The sequence below is a fragment of the Cervus canadensis genome, chromosome 31 (genome assembly GCF_019320065.1).
Source record: "Cervus canadensis isolate Bull #8, Minnesota chromosome 31, ASM1932006v1, whole genome shotgun sequence".
NCBI classification, from domain to species: Eukaryota; Metazoa; Chordata; class Mammalia; order Artiodactyla; family Cervidae; genus Cervus; species Cervus canadensis.
The window spans coordinates 34,682,843-34,699,625 of record NC_057416.1 but is presented as its reverse complement, the minus strand read 5'-3'; the positions used below and the strand labels follow the sequence as shown (position 1 = coordinate 34,699,625).

The following is a 16,783-nucleotide window of genomic DNA, read 5'->3' as shown; positions in this document are numbered from 1 at the left end:
CTTAGCGTAGAATTTAAATCCAGCAAATATGCATATTATCATTTTTGATATCACCTCTGATTAAGAAGTAGAAAGTTGTTATACTGCCTTGACAGATTATTGCTTTCTCATCTAAATGTGCAGTAATCTATATACATAGTAAAAGTGTAAATTGAAATTGATCATTACTGATCTAATTATATCATTAACTTATTTTCTGTCCCCAATGATCTTGTTATTATACCTAATTGTAGAAGTCATTGAGTGAGCTCATCATAATAAAGGAACTCAATTTAGTACCCCTGTTAAAGCTTTGTAATGGCTGATTGGTTATGTTGGAACTGATTAAAATTATGCAAGGTTACCTTATTGTAGACTATAAATAGTAGAGAATGGACTCTTTTCCAGGCCATTCATGTTGTTTTATTACTGTGTTTCTTTTACAACTGTATACTTTTAAGGAAAAGATTGTCCGGAAAAAATGTTTAATAAGCAACCATAGAGTACTTAATAGCATATGGGGTGCTGAAGAATTTGAAGCAATTAAATCCTGCCCAAGTATATCTCCCCTGAAGGTTATTGATTCTTGGAGAAAAGGCTTTGAGTAAGCAACTGATAAACCTGTTTGGAGCTAAGCGTGATTTTGTTGTGTTTTAATTTCAGTAAATGCTTATTTAGTACATACTGTGTGCAAGGCACTTAAGACATGACTTAAGAGTTCTAGGGTAATTTCTGCTTACCGAGGGTTGTCTTTCTCCCTGGAGGAGTAAATGGGAGCCCACTCTTGTCTGGAGAACCCCATGAACAGAGGAGCCTGGCGGGCTGCAGTCCACTGGTGCACAAAGAGTTGGACACAGCTGAGCTACTAGCACCAGGGTTGTCTTTCTGGGAAAGGTGAAGACAGATGGAATTCTAAGCTGTTGGAGAGGATCTGGGAGAAGCATGAGTTTGCTCAAGGCCGTTGGTAGTGAAGAGCTGGGTGAGGCCGAGAGGAGGGCTTGCCGGACTGAAGCGGACGGTGTATGTTAGAATGTCCAGCCTTCTCCACAGAGTATAATGCCTTCCAGCATTTCCTAAAGTGAACTCTTTCTTATGGGCCAGTTTGCTTCCCTTTTAGTATTGGAAATAACGAATCATGCAATTATTCTCTCAGAGAGCTTGCTTTAGAGTTTTTTGTGTGTATGTGTGTAAGTGGTTAATGTGAAAAGTGAAACCAGTTTAATTGGTTTCTAATTATTTTGTATGGGTTTTGTTTTTTATTTACTGACATTTGAAAGTGCTTCGAAAATGTGAGTCCTGATTCTCTATCTTCTCAAATGTTATTTTATATTACAGTGCTTACCAAACAGTAGCATTTATAAGACATTTTATTCTTTGGATAGTACTTTGAAAACCTAGCAATTTTTGTTTCCGTTGTGCTCTCAGTCACTGAGCAACGTTTTGCTTTCCTTCACTATGCTATACCTGCGAATAGTTCAGCTTGCCTCTCTTCTAAGCTGAGACGTACCTCCTCTTTATCCTTTGGGTATGTATTATTGATGTATATAGCAAAGCCATTCTTTTTGCTTTATTATACATAACAATACTTTAGCAGTACATGTTATCAACTAATAAATTATATCTGTGCTGAAAATTATTTAAGTTTCAAGTTATATGAAATAAATACCTATGTAAGAAAGTTAATTGGCAGTTAAATTTACTTTACTTGATTGTAATTGCAGGAGAAGAAAGAGACAGGATAAACAGATAGCTCTGAACCACTAGAAGAATTCAAAGAGGTAGGTGAGGTCCCTAGCTTGAGGAGAAGTTAAATATAAGGAAGAGAAGTTTGGGGAGTAGATTTGAGGAGAGCTTGTCGTGGCTCAGAACCCAGCTGGGTCAGATACGCAGTGGTTGGAAAGAGGTTTCTGCTTCAGACTGAGTGGTGCCTGATTGCAGATTATAGTAGTTTCTTCTCATCTTCATCAGTTTTGACCTTATTACTTAAATCATCTTAATGCTTAGACTTGTTTTACAAGAAAAATTTTAAGGCATTAAGGGTGAGCTGTCTTCATGTAATTAGATTAAAAGGTAACCAACTTCAGGGTAGGTACAATAAGAATAAAATGGCTCATGGTGAAATTCAGTTATCAGAATTTGTTACTAGTAATTAAAAAAATTTTCATTTTGGGGAGAGTTAAAACTGTATCTCTTAAGTCTTAATTTCTGTACTCAAAGGAACAGTTAAAAGACACAGGTTTTCAAGATGAGGACAGATCATAGTAGTTGCTTCTCGCCTTCATCAGTTTTGACCTTACTACTTTAATTATCTGACTTGTGAGAATATGAAAAACCTATACCACTTAATTTTTTTGTTCATTTTTTATTATGGTAAAATTTACATAAAAATTTAAAACATCTTTTAGTGTACAATTCAGTGGCATTGAGTATATTCACAGTGTTTTGAAGCCATTGCTGCTATCATTTCCAGAAGCTTTTCATCATCTTAAAATCTTTGTAGTGCTTTATAGATATTTTATATTTAAGTCTAAGGAAGAACGATATGACTATTATTACTGTTTAGTGCATATTTGAGTAATTCAAAGAATCGTATATGAATTACGTATTTCTTTCATATTCTTAATATTGGTTCTGCTAACTTGTCTTAATCATGTCCAGTGGTCATAAAATGAGAATTTGTAACTTTTAAGAAGTCACAAAGCTTTATTAACCTCAGAGTCTATGACATGATCGCTTAGAGGTTTCTAAAATCAGAAATCTAAGTTTACAAATCAGTTTTGTCCTTGAAAATTCTGGTGGTCACAGTTGTAGAATTTATCATTCAATTCAGTTTTGAAAGAAATAATTAAAACAGATTCTTGATTATCCTTTATGTCAGTGTTTAAAAACAGAGACAACATAAAGATAGATTTGAGGTCCTCAGAAGATACTAGAACATTGAGACAAAGACAAGAATATAGTGGTATTAAAAAATTAAAGTCAAGTGTGGGAAAAATTAAAATTGGACTTTAATAAAGATGGGAATATCAGATGATGTATTTCAGCACCTAGAAAATGTTATATTTAAGATTGTCTAAACGATTGTGTCCAAAAAAAATTTTTTTCATGTCTTAACCTCATGTAGTAGAGATCATTGGGCAAAATTTTTGCTCTTCTTTTTCTCCAAAGTTATTTCCCAAACCCAAGTCTGAATGCCACGCAACCTTCAGCCTACTTAGCAGAACCTCTGCTGTGTGTTTGTCTCAATGCTGCCATCTAGTGATCATTGTGGGTGTCTCAACACGGAGCTTAAGGCAGCCTGCGTCACTCCTCAACACAGTACCATCTACATGCCTCCGGCCACAAACCTCCCCCTACTTTTGAGAAGTCGAATAGCAGTGGGTTGCTGTGGCAGAAATCTTATTTAGTTATTGAGACCATGTAATCACTTGGAAACAGTAGTTGAGTTCAGTTGCTCAGTCGTGTCTGACTCTTGGCGACCCCATGGACTGCAGCACACCAGACCTTCCAGTTCATCGCCAACTCCGGGAGCTTGATCAAACTCATGTCCATCGAGTTGGTGATGCCATCCAACCATCTGTCTCATCCTCTGTCGTCCCCTTTTCCTCCCGCCTTCAATCTTTCCCAGCATCGGGGTCTTTTTCCAGTGAGTCAGTTCTTCGCATCAGGTGGCCAAAGTATTGGAGTTTCAGCTTCAACATCAGTCCTTCCATTGAATATTCAGGACTGATTTTCTTTAGGATTGACTGGTTGGTTCTCCTTGCAGTCCAAGGGATTCTCAAGTCTTCTCCAACACCACAGTTCAAAAGCATCAATTCTTTGGCACTCAGGTTTCTTTATAGTCCAACTCTTACATCCACACATGATTACTGGAAAAACCATAGCCTTGACTATCCAGACCTTTGTCAGTAAATAATGTCTCTGCTTTTCAGTATGCTGTCTAGGTTGGTCATAGCTTTTCTTCCAAGGAGCGAGCGTCTTTTAATTTCATGGCTGCAGTCACCATCTGCAGTAATTTTGGAGCCCCCCCCAAATGAAGTCTCTTACTGTTTCCATTGTTCCCCCATCTATTTGCCATGAAGTGATGGGATCGGATGCCATGATCTTTGTTTTCTGAATGTTGAGTTTTAAGCCAACTTTTTTACTCTTTCACTTTCATTGAGAGGCTCTTTAGTTCTTCTCACTTTCTACCCTAAGGGTGGTGTCATCTGCCTATCTGAGGTTATTGATATTTTTCCTGGCAGTCTTGATTCCAGCTTGTTCTTCATCCAGTCCAGCATTTTGCATGATGCACTCTGCATATAAACTAAATAATCAGTAGAGTGTTTTTATATTATTGAGATTATTATTGAGCTGTGCGTAACTCTGTCAGGCTCATAACTGACTCATTGTTCTCTCTCAGACAATGCTTTTCTTATTGTTTCCAGTTGTTGAGGGTAATTTAGTTAAAGCACTGAACAGCACTTTAAATGCATATTGTGTGGCAGATACTGCTCTTAGTGCAGAATACAGTCCTTAGCAAATGGAAATCATGGCTTTCATGCAGTTTGCATTGCATTGGGGGAACAAATGGTAAGATACACATACAATATTTCAATTAGTGAGGAGAGTTTAAGAAGAAAAAATAAAGTAGGGGGGATATGAGTTTTTGTGGTTGGCAAATTGTTTTGAGGTGTTAGATGGAGTGGTCAGAGAGAGTCTTACTGAAGGCGACTTTTGAGTCGAGGTCTAAAGGATCGAGGGAAGTGCTGTGCCTCCAGACAGAAGGAAAGAGGGTGCAGAGGTCTCGGAACGTCTGACTTGCAAAGGAAGAGCAAGCAGGAAGGAGTAGAGTGTGAGAGGGAGCAGCAGCAGGTGATGTTGGAGAGACCCTGTGGGTGTGTGTGGGGGGGTTACAGGTCACAGCGGGTCTTGAAACTGGATGTCATTGGGCTGGATGAGAGGTGGGCGCCATGCTGCGGGCTCACTCTGGCTTCTGTGTTTAATGGTGTGTGGTGCAATTTTTTTTTTCTTGTTTTACTAGCAGTAGGGATAGATTTACTTTATAGAGATATGAGAACAGTGAGATAAAAGGTCTATGTTTTGACAGTTCTGAGATCAGTGATCATATGGCATATTGTATATCTATACATATTTTTAAAGATTTGCTCTTGGATTATCCGTTGTTCTTATTTTGTGATACAGGACGATTGAAATCAGCTGGTAGAGTTTTACTTGGAAAATGTTACGAATATCACTACTCCAGTACATTTCAGGCTCAGCTCTTACAGTGAACGGACACAGTGTAATGTTGGCCTGTCTCAGTGATCTTCATACTCAGTGATATTTCGGGAGTGAGAATCATCTGGAGTTGTGATTTTTTTCACACTTCGTGATATGGTTAGGGATGTGCCCAAACAAACCACACAATTAGCTGATTAGCACTTCTATTTGATCCACACAGAAAACCTCATAGATTTATGTTGTAACCTCGATGGTTTATTTAAACCACTTTTTGGCTTGTAGTTCATCAGCTGAAATGACTAATTCTCAAAGTGCTATTACTCTTGCCCAAATTGTGCTTAAAAAGTGCCCTGAAATTAAAAAAAAAAAAAAAAAAATCCCTGGAATTATCAGTTACATTACAATATCATGATCACTGTTGGTAATAGTATTTCTCTACGGGTTCTGTTTTTTTTTTTGGTAGCTAAAATGTTTATTATTTTTATGCCTGGTCTTACGAGGTCAGAGGAGCAGCACCCCCGGTGTGACGTGGTTAGGTCCAGGAGGTGACGCTGTGCCACCCTGTGTCACATGTGTTTTCTGCTGTGAAGTACCTGTTGAAGTCTTCTGTCTTTTCCTGACTGACATGTGAGGGTTTGTATGTATGTCGTGCTGGATATGAACATTGCTTAGTTAAATGTGTGTTAAGATCTGCCTTTCCGTGGCTTGCCTCTTCGCTGCTTTGATGGTGTCTCTCTGGTCTTCCACCCTTCTCTGTTCCCTAGCCCCGAGTTACCCGTCAGTTCCTGCAGATCTGCCTTTTATATTCCTCTTATGTCTCTTCTCCAGTCCTTTTGTCATTGCCTCAATGCAGGCCTTTGTTACTCATGGCATGGATCATACGTAGATCGTATTCCTTCCCATCCATTTCCAGCCACTTACACAGTGACTTTCTAAAACTTCAAATCTTGCTCATATCATTCCTCTGTTAAAATCTTCTAGAGGCCCTGGGAGGCTGCAGCATAAAGCTCAAACCTCATGACCTTACTTCTGCCTTCTTTAGAGGTTACTTCAAGCTTCTGCTGCTATGTAACGTCTTTGCCAGGTTTATTCCCTGGTTCTTTTTAAAGGAAGGACGTGGTTGTCTTTACCACAGCCACAGTTGTTAAAAGACAACTTCCAGCTGTTCATCTCTCATTTCATGTCTTGGCTGAGCAATACTGTTAGTTTGCTTGTGTTGGACGTTTTTACATTGATGTACCGTTGAGCTCTCTCACTAGTCTGTTTATTTTCCAGGCTTTCTCCTCTGCCAGCCCCTTACGTATTGGTGTTCTTGGCTCTCCTTTCCACCTGTTCTCCATGGGAAAACCCATTAGCTGATGGCATTATGGCTGTTTTGTGTGTGTAGTCAGCCCTCAGGGTATCTGCAGGTTCTGGGTTCCAGATTCAACTGATTTGGATCCACAGTTGGTTGAATTCAAGGATGTGGAACCCAGGGATATGGAGGGCTGACTATGACTTCTAGATTTTAATTTCCAAGTCAACCTTTCTCTTGAACTCCAGATCCATGGACATTGCTCTTTGGATGTTTGATAGGCATTTTAAGCTCTATTAAGACCCAAACTAAGCTCATAGCACCCGCCTCCCAAATCTGATTCTCTGTGAGTCTGTATTTTCTTTTCACATCCCCTTCAGGTGTGCCCGGCCTGTCAGATAACTCTAGGAAGCCTTTCCCTGGCCCCATGTGCACCTGCTTGATCACTTGGTCCCGTGTTTCCCATTATTGTACTTCTGTCCTGATACCTGTGGACGTTGCATCTGTTCTCCCTGCTAGACTGAAAGCGTCTGGAGGGCTTTGTGTCACTGTCCTGCACCAAGCTTAGCGTAGAGAGGTAGCTGAGAGTACCTCCCGATGAAACACACCTGAAATCAGACTCGCCGTCTCTTTCCTTTCCTCCTGACTTTCTTCTCTAGGATGACGTTCATAGTTGATGATGTCACCAGCTTTTCAGTTAAGTTGTTGTTGTTCATTTGCTGGGTCGTGTCATGGTTAACTCATTTCCTTTTCTGTTACTTCCACAGCTGGTTGCTTTCTGAGCCGGTAGCTAGTTTTTCATTTCCATTCCTTTTTCCCCAGTCTGCCTTTTTTATTGCTACTAGGTTTAGTTTTCTCAAGTACAGGTGATCGTCTCTTGGTTCAGTAACGTTGTTCTTCTTTTCTGCAGGGTGAAGTCCAACTTCTTTATAAGATATTCAGTGGCAGTCTTAAAGAACTGATCTAGTCTCTCTGTCTCGTCCCCCCACGCCCCCCACCCCCGCTTATCACAGAAACTGTATCTTTAAAGTACTAGCCTTGGCAGACTGTACCCCGAAGTCTACCTTGTTTATACTACCTGTATTGCCCTTCTGTCCATCCACTGCTGTGGAGGAACCTAGAGACCTAGGTTTAAACCTGCGTTTAACAATTACTATCAGTTGTCCTTGGACAGACTTCTTAGATTACCGTAACACACATGTATTAAGTACTGGCACTAATATGCATTGTCTTTCTCATTAACCCATCTCTTCTGGCCCACTACTGGAATTTATTTTCCCATTTGCACAGAGCCCTGTTTGCCTCATTGCACTAATGACTTCTGCTTTTCTTTATGATTGTTACTACTTTTTTCTTATATCACATGCCTTGTAAAGGCTAATACTATGATTTCTTGTACTTAATTTTGTTGAATTTTTCATTCTTAGGTAGTCGATGTGCTTTGTTTAACCCATATTGTGTCCTTTAGTTTCTAAGTGACCAACTGATTGGGGTATGAGTTTTTGGACCAAAGTTGCCAGTGTCAGGACCCTTTGTAAAGATGTAGCCAAAGCAGGCTTGGTAAAAACCCATCTACTTTGTGCTTTGGAAATTTTGGAGGGGTATACATTTGTCCCAAAGTTATATGCAACTCTTAAAGGAATTTAAAATGGTACTTTTACTGTCTTTATGTTAGCACTAAGGAAAAGCCCCAGTACTGAGGGAATTGTGTTTTTCTTTGCAGCCAGTTGCTGAACCAATCCCCATCTGTAGTTTCTGTCTTGGCACAAAAGAGCAAAACCGAGAAAAGAAGCCAGAGGAACTCATCTCCTGTGCGGACTGCGGCAACAGTGGTAGGTGACGCCCTGTGTGCCGTCTCACGGGGCTTGTCCGGCAAGAGGATGTTTAACTCGAAATTGTATACTTGATCTTTAAGAGAGTAACATTTACATTTGATTCTGGTTTTAGATACCTGAGATGAGCTTCTAGATGAGGGAGGAGTTTAGATGTATAATTGAAATGTTTTATTCAGTTAACTTAAATCAGGTCTTAGTAGCTGTTTTTTATAGAAAGCTTTTCATAAACTTCTTTTTTTTTTCTGTTAGTCTTTATATTTCACTCTCCAGCATCTGTTCAAATCACAGCAGTCAATTGGAATTTATTACTGGTTTCTTTAATAATCACTACTTACCCTTGATTTACGCCTCGGCCTTTGTGAATAGAACCAGGATGATAACAGATTTGATTTTGTTTTTTTTTTTTTACATAAACTTCCAATATGTCACATTGAAAAACAGAGTGTTGACTGCAGTTTAGTGAGCTGTGTGAAATTTGGGGCTCTAAAAAAGATTTTTCAAAGAGTCTCCTAATTTGTTAATTTCAGAGATATTTCTTGTCTACCTTTTAAGAACTTATGAAGCTTTGTAGTATCTTTGATCATTGGCTTAATATTCAGTGTTTTATACCAGTAACAAACAGGATTTAGTCCAGAAAGCAGAAAACACTACGTGCTTCAAGAGGAGGGGAATTTAATACCAGAATAAGGTTTTTCGTAAGACTGTTGGAAGGGCTGAAGAGGCAAGCTCTGGACGGGCTTCGAGGCCTGGTTCCGGGGACGTGGCAGAGGTGCCCATCAGAGAGAAGGAGCAGGTGGAGTGGCCTCGTCTCTTACACTTAGTGAGCAGTCACACGGTCACTGCCGAGAGTCCTGTCTGGGGCGGGAGAGGACTGCGCAGGGCGTGAGCTGGTGGTGGCGCCAGGAGGGCGGCTTGTCCGTCACGGCCACCAAGGAAGAACGTGGTCAAGTGTGTGAAATTTGGGTGTTTTCCAAATTGAGAGCTGAAGTACCCCAAATTTTAAACAGGAAGAATTGTTTCAGAAAAATAATTGTGTTAAACATTTGGGAAAGGGCCAAAAGCTATAAAGAGCGCATTTACATTTTTAAAGTCCAAGGGGCAAAGGCAATGAATAGGCCGTTTATGTGAGAGAAATTAAGAGTTGAGCACATTAAAAATGTTTTCCCCAAATAATAATAGGAAGGCCCACCAAAGCAACAGTGAAGTGTTATTTTAGAGCTTTTATAAAGCTTGAAAGATAAGAGAGCCCAAACTGGAGCTGATAAAATTGTGATAAAATGTTTGTACGCCGCTGATGTTCCTGGATGTTACATCGTAGGGCTTGGAGCATGTTTTGGCAGGGCAGATCTACCTCTTAAGCTACAGAAATGTTTATTTCATTTCACTTGCCAATTCCTCTTTTAGAAATTTATTCTAAGGAATTAACTTAAGGAAAGAATCTGTAATCATGAAATAATTCATTTTAGTGTTCTAATAACTGTTATGGGCTAATTGTGTCAATATTTACAACAGGCAGATGATCAGGTAGGTTCTTGTGTGTCAACTCTGGAGTATAATCAGTTTAAGAAATGTAAATATAAAGTTTGCTTGAATAAAATAATGAAAAGCAGAGCAAAGCTGTACATATCCTATAATTAAAACTATGCAAGGGCTTTAGTTAGTTTAGAAAGGAAAAGTAGAACATGAAGATAGCTCTTCTGGGATGATGAGATTATAGATGAGATTTTTTATACTCCCATATTCCTTGGATGTTAGTGATGTTTTGATGATAAATTTCTTATCATCTCTTAAAAAAGAAAATTTATTGATAGAAAAGAGAAAGATAATTTAACCAACCCTTTCTCTCACTGAAGAAAAGTAAACATAACTAATTTTTAGAGGAAACAGATAAATCTTTTCAGAGTTACAAGCAAATTGGCTATCCTAAGTTTTTGAGAATCAAACTGATTATAACTCTTGGGAGAGGAAACTTTTTTTTTTTCTGTTACTGTTAATTCTGATCACAGTAGAAATATTGCTTAGGTTTTAGTTTTATCTTGAGTGCCTTAAATCATGAGCACATAACTCACTTTTAAATGATGAGATTTTAAAAATTTATTAGTTATAAACATAACAGGTTATTGTTTAAAAAATGAGAGCACAGAAGGGTATAAAGTAAAATGTAAAATCCTTTTCCTGAAAAGTATTTATAGCTCTGTATCCTAGGATGTTACAGTTGTGAACAGTTTTTGTGTTTACTCTTCCAGAAATGGCCAAGGCTTATTAGGTATTCATATACACAGGACCATGTGTACACACACACAGTACTTTAATTAATGCAGCCTTAATACAAGTTTGGAATTTTTCAAGTTTTTTAATAATCAGATTGGGAGGGGGTGATGTATGTAGCACGCAGAACACTGAACTGGAGTGCCAAGTCCTGATACGGCGAGTGTGGCAAGCTTCCAGGAGCTTCTTGTTTTCCTTGATGTTTTGATTTAAGATAACTGCCTTTTTCTACAACATTTCTTTTATACAGTTGCAGAATGATTCTTGATTGTTTCATTTGCCAATTTTCACCTTTTATTAGGTCATCCATCCTGTTTAAAGTTTTCCCCTGAACTAACGGTTAGAGTGAAGGCCTTACGGTGGCAGTGCATTGAGTGTAAAACGTGCAGCTCCTGTCGAGATCAAGGCAAAAATGCAGTGAGTATTTTTGCCTTCCATTGTGAATATTTCATTTAGAAGTTGAGTGTACCACTGGCATTTTCCTCTATGTATGTTTGATTATTTTCAGTCACTTGGTTCAGCAGAGTTTAGAACAGTAGCCTCTTAAAGTTCACATCATTAGTTTAGAATACTTGCTCAGTGATGATTGAGCGAGTATTGGCTAATTCTTGAATAATTTCTAGGCAGTTTTCTACCCCACTCGCCAGTTTTTTTGGCCAAACTGTGCAGCTTATGGGATCTTAGTTCCCTGACAAGGATCGAACCTGGGTCCCCCAGCCGTGGAAGCACAGAGTCCTCGCCCCTGGACTGCCAGGGAATTTCCAGATTTCTTGGTAGTTACTAAAGCACTTTAATTGTATGTTTGCAGACAGACTAGCTACTTTAAAGAAATACTTGTGAAATTTGAGTCTTATGGAGGTATTCATTTAGGAATGATCAGTTATATTAATTATAGTCATCTTTCTCTCTCTTTTATTAAAGCAGACTAAAAATGTTAGCTTGTGTCTGGCTACTGGATGCACATTTCTTTAGAAGTAATGAAACTTTAGGTCCTTATTAAAGTTGGATGAAGCAAAACCTTTTGCTAACTCAGGCTATGCATTTACTCAACTACTGCAGATTAAGGGAACTTTTATTATTGGGTAACTCATCTCCTTTGTGGAAAGGAGCCTCCTAGGTTTCATGAAGTCATGATCCTAACATGTTTCTGTTTCATTTGATTGAGCAGAGCTGTTCTTTCTCTGCTTTAGGATAACATGCTCTTCTGTGATTCCTGTGACCGGGGTTTTCACATGGAATGTTGTGATCCGCCACTCACTCGGATGCCAAAAGGTAAGAAGTACTTTCTGAAATCAAGGTGATAAGGGGCAGGTTGGTGAAAGCGCCTTTTAATCTACTTTGTTAAAGTGAAATAATAGCTTGCCTCTTTCTCCTTTGGGTTGTCTTGAGTGGAGAGCTGTCACCGTAAAGATGGGGACAGTCTCCTGACGTTCTTATGTGGTGTGGGTTTAGTATTAGTTTCCTCTGTTTTCAGTGTTTAAGCATCCATGAGGTGAAGGTGTCCATTTACCGATTTTTGCCAGCCCTGTAGCTAGAGGGCAAAATACTTTACTTTTATAATACTTTGAAATATTTATTTCTTGAAGAAGTGAAACTCTATTAGGTCATGTTGATTATATCACAGTTCATCACCTTTGAGGGGCTTAAAGCTATTAAAGCCTCTGGTTTATTGAAAACCTCAAAAAAATTTACAATATTTTGCAAGCAAACAAATGCCCAAATCAGAAGAATACAGCTTAAAAATGTTATTTTATTCTTTTGACTCTTGTTCCCTGAAAGGTATTTACTTGAGATATAGTTCCACATTATCATATGCTTGCAGTTTCTTCAAAAAAATCATTAGTCGTCTCTGCTTTGTCTTATCATAAATTCCATTTTCAATTCAGGTTTTTGTGATTTATAGACTTTTTAAGTAAAATGCTTGTGAGATACTTTATGTCTCTTTGAGGAAGTGTTTCCTGCTGATGGAAAGGGACCCAGCCGGAGTTACTGTAGCCAAGTTATTCCACTTCAGGATTTTACTTGCGCCCTCTGTGCGACTATTGATGGTTACCATTTGAAGAGTCACATTTGTATGTTCTGGAAGAACAAGTGTCCCCTCTTCCTACCTCTTCCATTTACTTGAAATGTGGGCAGAGGCCTTCTGAGAATCCTTCCAGATAGTAGAAATTTTCTTAGGACTTCATTCCTGTCTATTTAATGTCTACAAAAGAAGTTTTATGGCAGCTTACAGCAGGAAACACTTTATTTTGAAATAATTTCAGACTTACACAAACATGGTAAAAACAGTACAGAGAGTTCTCGCTGTACCATTTACTCAGCTCTCCCAAAGGTTGTTCCCTCTTGGTGCATCACAGCAGGGATGTGTTGTAGTTTGTCTTCTTACTGGTGGTGGTAACTTGGGTCACTTGTTTATAGTGGAGAACTTGACAGACACCTTACAATTACTCTTTTTTTTGCTTTGCAACTCCTTTAGCGTCAATTATTGCTAATTTTTACTCTGGTGTTTTTCGGCATACTGATGATTTTTTATTTCCATCATTTCTTCTTCACTTACTAACTGGAATTCTGCTGTAAGAAAGAGGGATCACTTTCTCGCATGTATTTATTCAACTGTTTTAATTATGGTTCATAGATACTTACTTTATTCTGTGAATTATTGTCCATTGCTGTGATTATTCCTTTTTCCTTTGGTTCACCCAGATTTGGCCATTGGGAGCTCCTTCAAGTTGGCTCCTGGGTCATTTTGACACGGCTTCATTATCTGTTGAGCGCGTCTTTATTTTCCGGCACCACAAGCTGTTCTAGGTTATCTTGTATTTTCCCCGCTCCAGTCCTGGACTCAACCATTTCTCTGTGGAAACCTGGCATCTTTCCTTGCAGAACAGGAACTAGAAACCCCTGTGAGTGCTGGCTATGAAGTCAGCACCCGTGGACTTCAGCCGTGTGTGGCCTTCGGGGTCTCTCCCGGTTGTTTGTAGGGTTTTCTGTGTATGTGTTTGCATGTTTGTTTTTCTGGGGGCTTTTATCAGATTTTCAAATAAGAGTCCTTGACCTGAAAGAGGTTCAGAGTTCCTGGCTTAGACTGTCTGAACTCCTTCAGTGGATTTATATCTATTGGGCTTTTATGTGGAATTTTCTTTCTTTATAGGCATGTGGATATGTCAGATATGTCGACCTAGGAAAAAAGGAAGAAAACTTCTACAGAAGAAGGCAGCACAGATAAAACGGCGCTATGCTAATCCAATAGGACGTCCAAAAAACAGGTTAAAGAAACAAAACACGGTGTAAGTTGTACTTGTGGCAAGGTGAGGGGAGAAGAGGATAGGGCCTTCTCTGTAGTGCAGGGTTCACTTGTTTGCATTCGGAAAAGGAGGTTGACTTTTATGTAATGATAATGATGGCTAATGCTTATTGAGCCCTCATGAGCGGGCTGGGGCATCCACTGTTCTAAGAGCTTTACGTGTATTATATCATTTAATTCTCCTGACAGCCCAGGGGAGTAGGAACTGTTGGTACGCTCATTTTTTCAAAGGAGGAAGCTATTGCATAGAGCAGTAACTTGCATAGTTTATAGTAAGTGTTGAACTGAGATTAAAACCCCAGTAGGCTGGCACCAAAGTCTGGCTGTTAACCGTTACCTTAAATTTTCTCTTTTACCTGAAAAACAAGGAAGAAAAAATTACGTTATAGAAGCATTTCAAAGATTCTTCTCTTAATGTTATCTCAGTAGTTTGTGTTATATGTACAAATTGCTGGATAGCTTCTCTTATTGGTCATAGTTAAGTTCCATTTCTATGTCCTAAAGTAAAATAATGTGAATTTTTTTTTCACCTACTAGCAGAAATCAGGAATGTAATTATCTCTTGTAGACTAGAAAACTGGATTAGGTCTGGAGGAGGTGGGGCAAGATTCAGTAGCTAATTTTGTCTTTTGTTTTGAAGTATCTCTCCAGTAAGTCACTTTTGATGATATGTAAACTACCTTTAAGCCTGTCAACCTTTCATAAAATTTACCCACCTTTTCTACACTTTAAGACTATCTTGAAGGTGATAAAACTGAAGTGAATGGGCATTAGCAGCTTGAAATACAAAGAACCAGTACTGTAATTCATGCTTTTAAATCTTAAATCAAGCTTTAATTTTCCTATAAAAAGATCTTTTGAATCCTGGCTTGCAGAGAGTAACCCATCCTTATGCTGAGAGGTAAGAGTCTAACTCTGAGTTGGTGTAGAGATCCTAGGAAGAGCCTTCATACCGGGAAGGGTCTTAGGTTTTCTCTGGTACAACTCTCAGTGTGTAGATAAAGACACTATTGTTTAGAGAGAATGTGATTTCGCCAGGATGTGCAGCTAGTAAGTGGCAGAGTTATGACTCAGTTATGCCGTCTGACTCCTGGCCTAGGATTCTTTTCATTATAAAATGCATAGGCTTCCCAGAAGTGGATGTTTCTAATAATATTACATCTTAATCATATAATATTTATTACAGTTTATGGACTATTCTTAACAATATGGATTTTAAAAATACAGTTGTAGATATTTATTATGTGTTATGCATTAAACAGAAACCTTATAAAGATTTCTTTTTAATAGCTCTCCCTTTCCCTGTTTGATTCCTTAGGTCAAAAGGTCCCTTCAGCAAAGTTCGAACAGGCCCTGGAAGGGGTCGGAAACGTAAAATCACCCTCTCCAGCCAGTCAGCGTCGTCATCAGAAGAAGGATACTTAGAGCAAATAGATGGCTTGGACTTCTGCAGAGATGGCAGTGTCCCCTTGAAGTTCAATAAGAAAACCAAAGGGCTCATCGATGGCCTTACCAAATTCTTTACCCCTTCTCCCGATGGGCGGAAGCCTCGGGGGGAAGTGGTAGACTACTCTGAGCAATACAGAGTTAGGAAAAAGGGCAACAGAAAACCAAGCACTTCAGATTGGCCCACAGGTAAAGTCTGCTCGCTTGGAAACAAAAAGTATTCCACAGTCTATTATTTGGAATAACACTACTTATCTGGAGTAGATTTATATTTGATTTATTAAAAATTGGTCTTGGAATATGAGAATATGTTCAAGGTCATGTATTTAGGTGATAGGTGATAAAAATGGCAGGAATTTAGAGCCTAGAGATGAAGCTGGAGAATGGACAAGTAGGAGTTTTAGACAAAAGAAGATGCTTTTCTTGGTGGAAGGACAAAGAATCTACCTGCAGAAATGTGGGGTATAACCTTGACTCAGGGATAATTTTATATTTCGTAAGTTACAAAATAAATCATGTGATGAACTTCATGATGCTTGTTTTTATTCCTGGAAGGAAACTGCAGTGTGGATAAATATACTGTTGTTAATCTGAGCATAAGTGAAAGACCAAATTATTTGTAAATATGATGAGGTCATTGATTTTTTACTTCAGATCTTGGCAGATACAGTTGTAATTTTTCATGGATTGTACTTAGAGAACCACAGCTTCAGACCATTTGCATACGTTTCAGGCTAAGTTCCCTCATTTTCAGCTTAGATAAGATCTGTGAAGAAGAGTTAAAAGTATAGCAGATAGTTCAAGTCAGAGGAGACAGTGTTGATGAGCTGGTCTCACCGCTGTGGAGCTGAGAGCACCCAGTCATGTGAAGGAAGTAGAAAGGGCTGTGAGCAAAGTCGAAGAGTGAGAGTGGGCTCTGAGGTCACGGGCTGTGTGTGCCCGGGTGGTGCATCATGGGCTGCGGGGGGCTGTCTGAACTCTGATTCCTTCCCCCGACTGTCCCACCGGGGATTGTACTCCCCACTCTGTATCATTCCTGCTTCTGTAAAGGATGGACCGGGCCACTGCAGGAGGGAAAGATCCTCATCCTTGTCAGATCCGCCCCCCTTTTGTGCTGTATTGATTGACTTTTCACCTGAGTGGCAATCAACTAAATTACAGTTTAGGCTTTTACTTTTCATGTCTTTATCAGCCATGTAGACCGAAGATAAGGCCCACTCTGAGAACATTTATCTGAGAAAACATGCAGGCCATTCAGATTGGACTTAGGAAAGAATCTCATAAAGCAGAGGGTGATAAAAGGCATTTCTGAATTAACCATTTCACTGGAGGTAGATTATTAGAACAGTCTACTGGAAAGTGTTAGAAATTTATTTTCTATCAGAGCAAATGTATCGAGTGTGTGGAGAACCATTGCCGAGTCTCAGGCATGAC

The 16,783-nt window shown here is 39.1% G+C and overlaps 1 protein-coding gene across 2 annotated transcripts in view; it reads left to right on the top strand.

Moving 5' to 3' along the window:
• Positions 1-16,783, top strand: part of KAT6A (lysine acetyltransferase 6A) — a 103,436-nt gene that overhangs the window by 41,627 nt on the left and 45,026 nt on the right. The window contains exons 3-7 of one of the 2 annotated variants that reach the window (XM_043454008.1): positions 8,220-8,328; positions 10,901-11,016; positions 11,790-11,871; positions 13,751-13,865; positions 15,222-15,538. In XM_043454008.1, the coding sequence (XP_043309943.1) occupies positions 8,220-8,328; positions 10,901-11,016; positions 11,790-11,871; positions 13,751-13,865; positions 15,222-15,538 (739 nt within the window). Of the gene's footprint in view, positions 1-8,219; positions 8,329-10,900; positions 11,017-11,789; positions 11,872-13,750; positions 13,887-15,221; positions 15,539-16,783 lie in introns of both variants that reach the window. The other variant, XM_043454007.1, reaches the window with a different exon arrangement.